The sequence below is a fragment of the Leuciscus leuciscus genome (assembly GCF_965113295.1).
Source record: "Leuciscus leuciscus genome assembly, chromosome: 5".
NCBI classification, from domain to species: domain Eukaryota; kingdom Metazoa; phylum Chordata; class Actinopteri; order Cypriniformes; family Leuciscidae; genus Leuciscus; species Leuciscus leuciscus.
This window is the reverse complement of record NC_138729.1, coordinates 51,671,571-51,684,362: the sequence shown is the minus strand read 5'-3', so window position 1 is coordinate 51,684,362 and position 12,792 is coordinate 51,671,571. Positions and strand designations below refer to the sequence as shown.

Here is a 12,792-nt window from a genome sequence, read left to right as displayed (position 1 = left end):
TCCCGAGATCCTGAACGGTGACGAGCACGTCGGAACTGTGGTCCTGCACGCGGGAGTGAACGACATCAGGCTGCGCCAGACGGAGATTCTGAAGAAAGACTTCAGGAATCTAATCGATACGGTACGCAGCACATCGCCTGAAACAACGATCATTGTGTCAGGACCGCTTCCCACGTACCGACTAGGGCATGAAAAGTTCAGCAGAACTGAACTTTGGCTCCAAAACTCTGGAATAGTCTTCCTGATACTGTTCGTTGCTCAGACTCGCTCTCCCAGTTTAAAACTAGATTAAAGTCGCATCTCTTCAGCCAGGCATTCATATAATCATACAGTTCAAACTACAATCCGGCCTCTAGCTCATAAATGCCAGAGGAGAACTGGCCCCCGACTGAGCCTGGGTTCTCCCAAGGTTTTTTTTCTCCATTAGGTCACCTGATGGAGTTTTAGGACACCATTAGGTCACTTGATGGAGTTTTTCGGTTCCTTGCCACTGTTGTCTTTGGCTTGCTCAGTTGGGGATATTTTGGGGATATTTAATTTAATTTTATCAATCAATAAATTCCTCTTGAAACAAACTTTGTTGTATTATTTTAACTTAATACTGTGAAGCTGCTTTGATACAATCTGTATTGTGAAAAGCGCTATACAAATAAACTTGACTTGACTTGAACTTGGGAGGCCCCTGGGCTTCAGCCCAGGTAAGCCCGTGCATTAATGCGGCCTTGGCTCTCGGAGCGCGATAAAGTTAGTTTTCCATGCCACTGTTCTATAGAGTCAGCAGTATAAAAATATATCAACACCACGATTAGTTTTAACAGTATGGGGCTGTTATATATCAACATTTATTAATTCACGCACGTGGTGGAGTAATAACTTATTTTAATTAAACTGTTTGAGATCGAATTAACGCTAGATGTTTTGATATAAATTACAGACATGACATCTGAGGACTATTTCTCATTTTTCTCAGTTATTTTGCTTTATTTCCAGACTCAATCATTGGCTCGTTCTTACATAGTAGAGCACGTTCGCACATGCGCACTCTTCAAAAATGGTGCTTTAAATCTCTTGACAAAATAAAAGACGTAAATGACATCTGTATGTATTCTAAATAAAAGACACAGGTTGTACTGAATGTCAGCTTGCTTATTTTGCTCAAGATAAGGATTTATTGAGTCCACATGTCATGCAAACTATAAACTCTGCTTCTAACCACAGGTCGAGAGCTGTCGTTCCCTTTCGTGGTCACTACGAGTTCCCACTGCGGGAACATGACCATCGCGCTGTTACAGTCGAGACTCAATGATCTCATTCGAGGGAGAGTCCCCTCATCCACACCACGATCTACCTCCTCCACGAGAGTTGTTACTTCGGCTGGTGGCCAGGGTGACCTGAGGGTGACGGTGTGGAATAAAGCGCCGACTCTTCCATGCTCCACACCCCCATCTCATACAGCGCAACCCGAGAGCGTCCCGATTGAGCCCTGCCCAATTGACATCGTCTCATAATCTGGAGTGCCGAAAGAGACCCGCGGCACGCCGAGGGACGATGCCGCGGGTCTCTTTCGGCACTCCAGATTATGAGACGATGTCAATCGCTGCATCGCAAGGTGGGCAGGAGTCCTCGGGAGATGACGATTCGGCTGTGCTGCCGCCTTCGGGCGTGCCAGCATTGCCCGAGTCTGATCCCGAGCTGACGGCCATGCTTTCCCGGGCAGCCGCAGCCATTGGGCTCGAGTGGTCCCCGCCACCCGGCCCTGTGCGCTCGTGACTGGTCGATTGGTTTTTGGGTGCGGCTGCTGACCGCCGTCAGCGTCCAACCCCAATACCTTTCTTCCTGGATGTGCATGAGGAGGTCACGAGGTCTTGAAACTCTCTGTTGCAATGCAACTGTGTCCACAGAGTGCTTCTTCCCGCGGCGACCGAAAGCACCCCTCCAAAGCCTGTAGGTTCTCCTCCACTCTCGTGGCGAAGGCCTATAGAGCCGCGGGGCAGCAGCCGTCTCACTGCATGCCATGGCCACTCTGCAGGTCTACCAGGCCCAGATGCTCAGGGTCATGCACGAGGGGAGGACTGACCCAGGGCTTTTTGATGAGCTGCGTGCCGCCACCGACTTTGCTCTCCGAGCAACGAAAGTGACCGCACACTCCCTGGGTCAGGTGATGTCCACATGTGTGATCCAGGAGAGACACCTGTGGCCAAACCTGGCCGATATGCGGGAGGCCGAGCGAACTCGTTTCCTCCACATCCCTATATCCCAGGCTGGCCTCTTCGGCGGCCAGCAGTTCTCGACTGCCCAGAAGCAGACTGAGGCTCTAAAACATGTCCTGCCCCCGCTGCTGCCTCCACCCAGCCGTCGGCAAAGGTGCCTCAGTCCGCTCACCGCCGAGGGCACACTCCCGCGGCTCCCACCCCTCCCGCACGGCCCCAGCAGCAGCCTTCATCCAGGCCGCGTCGTGGAGGAAGCCGCAGGAAGGCACCACAGCCCTCTCCCGCCCCGCGCCTCGCGCACCGCTAAACACCAGGCTAAGCGGTGCTCCTGAGACGGGCTGCTCAGAGATGGCGATCAGTTCTTTCCAGGAGACGGTAGCAGGGCCGCTCCTTCCCAACTGACACACCCATCTCTGAGTGCACAGAGTTCTCGGATGACAGTGCGTGCCGCTCACGAGCCTCGCCACTCTCTTCCCCCTCTGTCGCCAGACCCCTGCCAGAGCACGCCCCGTGGAACGCTGGTCCTTCCCTGGCCTCCTCTGGCAGGGCGTCGGCTGATGACCGTGTCCCCGCACCGGGCCGCTATGCCACCCACGCCTGGGCCGGTCATTCTGCCTCGCTGCACCACCGAGAGTACATCTGTGGTTCGCATGACCCCGCTAGTACAGTTCCTGGGAGCCTGGCTAGAGCTTTCCAGGCTGTCCTGCTGGGTTGCGAGAACCATCAGGCTCGGCTACGCGATTCAGTTCGCACGGTCTCCTCCCCGCTTCAGAGGAGTCCGCTTCACTATGGTCGGTGGCAGAGATGCTCACAAGTCTCAAGTCTTTGAGCTAGAGTCCAAGTCAAGTCTCAAGTCTCTGAGCTAGAGTCCAAGTCAAGTCTCAAGTCTTTGAGCTAGAGTCCAAGTCAAGTCTCAAGTCTATTGTGGTTATAATAAGTGTTGCATCACGTACAGCGACCCATCCAGGCTGCTTAGAACACTGCATAGCTATATATAAGGAATTCAAAGCATGTAATATGTTATTATGACTCCTTTATTTATTACAGTATCAGCTTTGATTTTGGTATATAATCAATGTAAACAGGCTATTGCAACATGACAAAAACACCAAGAATGCTTTACTTTTAAGTTAATATCTGTATTTTGCCTTGTAGCATGAACATACAGTACAGACCAAAAATTTAGTTTCTGAAGAAAAAGGACTCTCTTGTCTGTCGCTGAATTATAATGAAAGGCCTTGGCTCCTATTGTGCTGGCTCTGTAGGGCTATAAGACCAAATATATAAAAATGTTATACCTTACACTTACAGTACTAAAATTGACATACTCCTATTTAGTGCAAAACTGCAAAACATCACATTGTAGCTAAATGCAAAACACTATTGCAATGAACCAAATTATGTGAAATATACTATTATAAAAATATACTTTTATTGACCCCTTTCCGTGGATGAAAAACACTGAAAAACACTGATTGATCGATATCATGTATGAGGAATATACATTTCGGTAAGTTGTACTGTATCTTTCAACAGCGTTCGTGTTTATTTACTATTAGCTAGTAGAAAGGATCGGTTCACGTGCCGTTAGGGATATGTCACGTCACATTTACAAGCGCCAAAACTGTATTTATTGTTTGAATTTCGTAATAGAATTGACAGAATTTGAGAGCTGAGATTTTTTTCTATCATAAGTAACCTACTCTGTCTAGTCTGTCGGTCTCCGTGTCCTCTTTGCTTCGCGATTTTTCTGTGCGTGAGAAAATGGATGTGTGGCGTGTAACGACTATGGCTCGATGGGTAAAAAAAATTGAGCTTTTAATTTATATACTAATTAAAGTGAAAACACTTTCTAAGTCCCACAGACTTGGCGAACTCTGTAACTGAACCCCCGTTTACGACTCGCTTCCCCCCTCTCGACAGTGTGAGCTTCAAAGACATTACTGACATTCCGATCTCAACAGAAAACCCGCTCTGAACACACACACACGTACACACACACACACACACACACGAAAGCCACTAAAGTGCAACGTCATGCAGAAATATGGCTCTTGAATGTATACCTTCCGATATGTATGTGTGTGATTAGCTTTGCCTTATAATAGAGGTGTGTTTTGCTAGAGTAAAATCTTTAATTCTGAAGATTCATTGAAAGAATATTCACTCCATAGTGTTGTAACCCTAACTCAGACCATAAAACTTTACGACCCAAGCCTCAAAGGCATTCCAGAACACACACACACACACACACACACACACACACACACACACACACACACACACTCTGGAACTTTGGAAACAGATATTCTTCCACATAACAAGCCACTGAATGTTGATATGTATTCCTATGTTTCTCAAAGTGTCGTCACTTGCCGTAACGGAAACACTGACAACTTTATTGTGTGTTTAATCAAACTTTATTTGTGTGTAATTATGCATATAAGTGTAACGTTATGTGTCCCCAATCTTTACCTGTCATAATTAATATCTCTGTAATCCTCTCCCTCTCACGGAGACGAATCTTGACTGCAAGGTACAATAATATGCATTTGATTCCAGGAAATATCATATTTCTAAGTATGAATCCTTTCCCTCATAAGACATATGGTAAAAGGGGGCGTGTTTTTCTTCACACAAAGAAGACTTCTTCCCGCTACAAATCAGAAGTGTTGATTCGCTCTGTCCCCAAAACAGGGCGTAAACAGATGTCTGTTAAAAGGAAGATTCTCTCTTCTCTTCCTTCTCTCATCCTTCCGCTTCCAACTCATCCAACTTCTCTGGACCCTCCTCCCCGGCGCAGCGCTTCTCCAAGGAACATCTGAAGGAGGCCCTGGCCTTCTCCATCGAACGAACCCATGTTCCAGTCGTAGCTGCCGGTCTCTGCAACTAAGATTTCCAGCCTCTCCCATCCCGGGAGACGAATCTGAACTTTCTCGGTAACATCACATTCAGTGAGCCTTTCAAGCTTCCCGCGACACCGGAAGACGCAGCAGAAACAGGACACCATCCTCGCTTCTTGCATCAGCTTCAGCCTGACCAAAAAGAGCACTCGCAAGTATATTGATTCCTATAAAAGCTGTTCCAGGTGTCTAGGTCTTAGGTCTGTGGACTAAGTTACCCTCTATCTTCCCTCTATATCTTTCTTTCTTTCATTTCATGTTTTTGTGTTCGGTTAAATGTTTATTGGTTTGTTTGCATTTTTACGTACGTTTATGTTTGTAGTTTATATAATCTCTAGTGTGTGCCATTTTATTAATAAACCCATTTATACTTTTAATTGTCTCTGTGTTTGAAAACCCACCTTATAAAAGTCAATGAAACTTCAAGATCTAAGCTACAAGCTCGATATTGACTACCTTGAGTAGTTTTAATTCATAAACTCAGAAAGTTTGATATTCGCGGCCAGAAGATAAAACTTTCGTGGAGTTTAAAAGGGATACCCCTTCTTAACTGTAATGATCAGACAGTACAGAACAAGGTAATCTCGAAAATTGATAAAATAAATGTACATGCGACTTATGAATTATGACCATGCGTTATAAATATTAATATTCCCTATATTCTTGAGCTAATTCACATTTACCCCGAGTCGTTTACGTTACATTATTATGGTGGAGAATGCGGGCAGTTTCAAACTTCATTTTTGTGGGCAAATTCAGTTTCAGTTGAATGTGTATTATTGGTATTAATAATTGTAGGCTATACGCGCGTTTTGAAGTGTGAGATAAGTCGCCAAGGCGAACTCACCCAGCTGATCGCGGGCACAAAGCCAGCCCAGCTCTGCTAAAACTGCAGTTCATGACATTACATCTGTCTCTGTAAAGACGAAGCAAAACTCTTTGCAGTTGATACATGTAACATGATTTAAACCGACTAAATGAAGACGAAGGATCTCTTTTAGGACGAAGACGTAAATCTGATAGTTTTTCAGTCGTAATAGGCCTTATTAATACGTTAACGATAACTCCTGGTCAGAAATTGGCCTCGCGATCCAATTTCGTAAACCTACGCAAAAATCATAAAAGTGCTATTTTGATTAATGCTTATGGGAGATGAGCAGATGATAAGTCCTGCTCACAGCTGTTCTGATGCCTGTTGTGCTCACAGCTTAAGTAAATAGATGTTCAACGCCTGTTTGCTCACAGTTTCTAGTGATTAAAACACGAAGTTTTAATACCTGTTGTTATGTAAACCGTTTTATATGTATAATATGTAATTGGAGGCCAGTTTTATGAATTAAGAAAACGGATGATAATCCCTGTTCTCCTTCTTTAAACCGTCTCATGTGTATAATATATAATGTGTAAATTGGAGACCAGTTTTATGAATTAAGAAAAGATGATAATCCCTGTTCTTATTCTAAAACCGTCTCAATGTGTAATGCATAATGTGTAATTCCTGTTAGTCACATGTTGTGAAACTCGCGTCAGTCTTCCGCATGCAACAGAAGCGCAAAACACCACGTGATTCAAAAAAAAAAATCTGCTGAATTACGCCACTGACCAACACTAGAGGGCAGCCTCTAAGTCTGGGGCAGTTCTCAAATTACGCGCCCCCAACCGACGTCATCCTGCGTGAGCGTCGCCTCCCACTGACGTCAGCCTGCGCGAGCGCAACTACGCCATCTCGTGGCGTTCTAAGATAATACCTGCTTTCAATTTAATTTTCTCTCCTTTTCCCCGAGTCTAGCTCCCAAATACTTACCTGCATTCAAAGCTTAGCTTATGCTGATGTTATTTGGAGTTAGACAATTCTCTTTTCTGTTTTGATTTTCACACCTCAAGTGAAGTTCGAAAAAAAAAAAAACGTTTTGAATTAAAGCTTAGATTTGAGTCACTCAGTTCATTGATAAGGGCCACCTAGGAAGAAGCACGCCACCGTGTGGCGATCTTGGGTCGACTTATCAATATCTGTTTAACCCCCAGTCTGCAATTGAAGTGTCTCCTTGCTCCCCTTTTCGTTTGATTATTTTTATGATCCATACTAATAACCTCAGTGTTATTGTAAGGATTATAGGAAGTCATTCTGAATTTCAGTTTTGATTATTTTTAGTATTGATACATCACTGTTATCATTCTAATTTTCTTTCCTTCCTTATTATTATTATTTTGGACCTCTCATTGCATGCTTATTTGAATTTTAATTTAAACAAGTTTGCATTTTTCAAATTGTGTCTATTCAACCAGGTGGACCACTGAGAGGAAACACGGCCCTCACCCTTGTGGCACAAACCCACTGCCGGGGCCTTTTCCTCTGCCTGCGTCTCAAACCTGTGTTGTTTATTCAAATTTTATTTCATTGATAATTATTTTTCTCTTCCCTCTTTCTCCAGTCTCTCCAAGGGGGGGGGGGTAGGTTATTCTGATAATTACAACCAATTATCGTAATTTCCTTTGTTGTATCATTATTTTAGTAAAGCCTTTGCCTCTGACTCCTGCATACCTATTTACTCAATTTGATGAAACCAGAAAGCCTTAATTTACTTTAAGTCTAACATTGTAATCCCTCATTGTGTATCTATTGGCAGGACTCAGTCAGTGCACTGTGGTGAATGAGACGTCATCACTGGTTGGTTTCCGGTGGGCGGGGATCATCTGTCCGACGTTACTGACACTGCACTCCTTCTGGTGTTGGGACCGTCGGAGGGTCTGACCGCGCCCGCTGGTTTCCACCTGGATGACCTCTATTCACCCCAGGTGAACTAAAATTTGATAGAACCCATCCACTTATTAGGAACCACAGAATACTAGCTATTCCTTCGGGTGTATTTTAAGTGCTTGGACTCACCTTTCTCTCTCTAAGACACACTTTCTTTCGAGGTCCTGTCCCGATAACCCACGCATCTCCTGGCCCGATCAGGAACTCTCGCAGTGTTAATAAGGCTTAGGCCTCTTTATTTTATTTTATTTTATCTTATTTGATTTATTTTCCTTAAATAACGCTCCCCGTGTTATTGTTTGTGACATTTCATTGCAGACCAATTCACTTCCTTGTGTTGTGTTTCCCTCTGATCTTCCCTACCTTCAACCTTGTCTCTTTCTCCACTCTGTTGTGATTTGTTTCTTTCATTTCACTTAGACACAGAACCTAAGAGAGACCCCAGGAAAAGCTGAATAATAGAGTGACGATCAAAGCGGGCGTCGCTAAAACGACCCCCAGGCTACCGCCTGTCCAAATTTCTATTGTGGGTTTCATCCATACCCACGAAATTGGCTCAGCTAACTGTCGGCATCAGTTAGCCCCGAAATTCTCATAAACGGCATAGCCCGTATGAGTATAGCTCATTTGACCCTAAAACAAACTTGCATTTTGTCTCTTTTTGTGTGTGCTGTGCTTCTCTCGCCAACAGTAAGCCGAGATGTCGAGCTCACCCTGTCCTGCAGTCCGCTGGGACGACCTTGAGGCATGGCTGAGGGACATAACAAAGACCGTGCTGCCCCAGGACCCACATCGCTCGAGCCAAGAGCAACGGGACACAGACCTGAGCCAGTTCGAGCCCCATGATCCAGCCCAGACATACAGCCACGAGCAGCTGTCCAAAATCTTCGGAGACCTCGCACTCAAACTCGTCGCCAGGGCCCGGGACAGCGAAAGGAGCAACGCCGACCTGCAGCAAAAGACAGCCGCACTACAGCTCCAGGCCACAGAAGCCCGGAAGGACCGAGCCCACACACAGAGTCGGCTAGACCAGCTAATCTTCCTGACCGAGGAAGAGGACGAGACGGACACAACGCTACAACAGGAAGTTGAAAGACTTCAAAATGCCCTGGACGATCTTCGTCGGCACACAGACCTTACCACAGAGAATCAACACCGTTCCAGGCCAGCAGGTGGCGGCACGACTGTGACGGTGCCCGTCCAAAGCGTCGGACCGACCGCTCGGAAAGATTCTGGAACCAGCATCACCCGCCGTCCAGAACTCCAAGCCCAGACCGTCGAACCTGTAACCACTCTCTCCAGAACACTGGTGAGGCAGAGTCTTCTTACATCACAGATGAAGACAGTGCAGCCACGTCTGACACAGACACAGAAAACGAACACTGACACCTACTGCTTCAAGGTCCTGACTGACCTGCAGTTGAGTAACCAAACCAATGTCTGCGCCACATACAGACAACCCACCCACCCACCCTAACCATTGCAGTGATTACACAGCACAAACGAACTTTACCAACTACACTGCACGCCTCAGAGCCGCTAAAACGCTACCTCCGCTGTGTACAAAGAAAGTCATGCGGGCCTCTGATGAACAGACTTTTCCTATGCCACCACTTACCCCTCCACCACCCTCGCAGGCCATCCGAGCTCACTGACAACCAGTGCCTCAGACAGCTGTCTGCCACCACGCACATGTTGCGTTCACAAGACTTCAATACGCATTGTGCACCTGTTGCCATCACAGCGCCACAGCTCGTAAAGCCACAAAGCACAAGGGGGGGGGGCAGGCGTAACAATGACGCCACATGTGCCAAAAAGCCATGCATGGGACATCAAAGCATGTGGCATACCAACCTCAGCGAACCAAAAAGACTGTCCTAAACCAACTAAGGACCTCCATCGCTGGAATTTTTTTTTTTTCTCTCCTTCTCTCTCTCTCTCTCCCTATCGCCTCTAACAGGATGCAGGCCGCAGTGGTTCGCGAGAAAGCAGCCACACTCACCAGGTCTGGCATCCGGCATCGCACGGAGAGAGCAACCCTGAGTCCTGAACACCAAGGCAGGACTCGCACTCAACACAGTCCCTCCAAGCATGGGCAACCGCCCAGCCTGAACACCTCACCTGTGTCCATACCTGGACCGCAGCTGACGCTGCGCTGTGTACCTCCACAGCAACCGACCACGCCCTGACTCCCGTCTTGGCTTTCACCCTGTACCAGACCCTACCAAATGTGAGCAGCCACAGCAAAGCTCACAAAGCCGTGTCTGGTGGTTTCCTATGGAACCGCAAAAAGGGGGTCCCGATCCGGGGCTCGCCTAAACCTCATTTGACCTGAGTCCTCAGTCATCAGCCGCTTGCCATCGACCATTGCGCTAATTTGTTGTTCGATAAAGTCCTTCCGAGGTCTTTATCTAACAAAAAGGGGGATATGTAACGACTATGGCTCGATGGGTAAAAAAAATTGAGCTTTTAATTTATATACTAATTAAAGTGAAAACACTTTCTAAGTCCCACAGACTTGGCGAACTCTGTAACTGAACCCCCGTTTACGACTCGCTTCCCCCCTCTCGACAGTGTGAGCTTCAAAGACATTACTGACATTCCGATCTCAACAGAAAACCCGCTCTGAACACACACACACGTACACACACACACACACACACACGAAAGCCACTAAAGTGCAACGTCATGCAGAAATATGGCTCTTGAATGTATACTTTCCGATATGTATGTGTGTGATTAGCTTTGCCTTATAATAGAGGTGTGTTTTGCTAGAGTAAAATCTTTAATTCTGAAGATTCATTGAAAGAATATTCACTCCATAGTGTTGTAACCCTAACTCAGACCATAAAACTTTACGACCCAAGCCTCAAAGGCATTCCAGAACACACACACACACACACACACACACACACACACACACACACACTCTGGAACTTTGGAAACAGATATTCTTCCACATAACAAGCCACTGAATGTTGATATGTATTCCTATGTTTCTCAAAGTGTCGTCACTTGCCGTAACGGAAACACTGACAACTTTATTGTGTGTTTAATCAAACTTTATTTGTGTGTAATTATGCATATAAGTGTAACGTTATGTGTCCCCAATCTTTACCTGTCATAATTAATATCTCTGTAATCCTCTCCCTCTCACGGAGACGAATCTTGACTGCAAGGTACAATAATATGCATTTGATTCCAGGAAATATCATATTTCTAAGTATGAATCCTTTCCCTCATAAGACATATGGTAAAAGGGGGCGTGTTTTTCTTCACACAAAGAAGACTTCTTCCCGCTACAAATCAGAAGTGTTGATTCGCTCTGTCCCCAAAACAGGGCGTAAACAGATGTCTGTTAAAAGGAAGATTCTCTCTTCTCTTCCTTCTCTCATCCTTCCGCTTCCAACTCATCCAACTTCTCTGGACCCTCCTCCCCGGCGCAGCGCTTCTCCAAGGAACATCTGAAGGAGGCCCTGGCCTTCTCCATCGAACGAACCCATGTTCCAGTCGTAGCTGCCGGTCTCTGCAACTAAGATTTCCAGCCTCTCCCATCCCGGGAGACGAATCTGAACTTTCTCGGTAACATCACATTCAGTGAGCCTTTCAAGCTTCCCGCGACACCGGAAGACGCAGCAGAAACAGGACACCATCCTCGCTTCTTGCATCAGCTTCAGCCTGACCAAAAAGAGCACTCGCAAGTATATTGATTCCTATAAAAGCTGTTCCAGGTGTCTAGGTCTTAGGTCTGTGGACTAAGTTACCCTCTATCTTCCCTCTATATCTTTCTTTCTTTCATTTCATGTTTTTGTGTTCGGTTAAATGTTTATTGGTTTGTTTGCATTTTTACGTACGTTTATGTTTGTAGTTTATATAATCTCTAGTGTGTGCCATTTTATTAATAAACCCATTTATACTTTTAATTGTCTCTGTGTTTGAAAACCCACCTTATAAAAGTCAATGAAACTTCAAGATCTAAGCTACAAGCTCGATATTGACTACCTTGAGTAGTTTTAATTCATAAACTCAGAAAGTTTGATATTCGCGGCCAGAAGATAAAACTTTCGTGGAGTTTAAAAGGGATACCCCTTCTTAACTGTAATGATCAGACAGTACAGAACAAGGTAATCTCGAAAATTGATAAAATAAATGTACATGCGACTTATGAATTATGACCATGCGTTATAAATATTAATATTCCCTATATTCTTGAGCTAATTCACATTTACCCCGAGTCGTTTACGTTACAGGCGTGAGAGCGTGTGAAAAGTGTCAATCGCGTGAGTCTCACGGTGAATGCGTGACAGTTGGCAGCTCTGTTGAAGTTTTTAAACCCAAAGCTTACGATGAATGGCACAGCAGCCAGCGGCCGGTGCAGTCGACATGTTTGTTGTCCTCTCATGTGTGGCCGCGCGCAGCAGTTACGTAGGCAGGTTATAGGTAACGGAGGGAGGGGAATAACAGCGAGCTCGTCAGACGTTTCCTAATAATAAATATTGTTCACGAGTCCCGCAGCTCGAGTCCGAGTCGAGTCTGAAGTGTTTCGAGGACGAGTCTCAAGTCGAGTCTGAAGTCACGCTGTGTGCGCCTTAAGTCGCACTGGAGTCCGAGTCTCAAACTCGAGTCCCCATCTCTGGTCGGTGGCAATGCCCCTGTCATGAGTGCGGAGGTCGCCACCCTACTGGCGAAGGGTGCGATCGAGACTGTCCCTCCAGCCGAAATGAAGTCCGGCTTCTACAGCCCCTACTTTATTGTACCCAAGAAATCCGGTGGGTTACGACCAACCCTGGACCTGCGCATCTTGAACCGCTCCCTTCACTGGATGCCGTTCAAGATGCTCACGGCCAAACGCATTTTCGAATGCATGCGGCCGCAGGATTGGTTTGCAGCGATCGACCTGAAGGATGCCTACTTCCATGTC

General features: G+C 46.0%; 2 protein-coding genes across 2 annotated transcripts in view; both read left to right on the top strand.

Annotated features, from left to right (window-relative positions):
• Nucleotides 1-12,792, top strand: part of LOC309499786 (cytosolic phospholipase A2 gamma-like) — a 77,527-nt gene that overhangs the window by 54,584 nt on the left and 10,151 nt on the right. The gene's annotated exons all lie outside the window — the stretch shown is intronic.
• Nucleotides 4,066-12,103, top strand: LOC309499594 (uncharacterized protein). The gene is made up of 2 exons (XM_082170887.1): nucleotides 4,066-10,322; nucleotides 10,446-12,103. Exon 1 carries the CDS (start codon nucleotides 8,572-8,574, stop codon nucleotides 9,346-9,348), a length of 777 nt encoding a protein of 258 aa, XP_082027013.1. The 5' UTR covers nucleotides 4,066-8,571; the 3' UTR covers nucleotides 9,349-10,322; nucleotides 10,446-12,103.

Coding starts and splice junctions, on each gene's coding strand:
- LOC309499594 (XM_082170887.1), top strand. CDS start 8,572: ATGTCGAGCTCACCCTGTCCTGCAGTCCGCTGGGACGACCTTGAGGCA.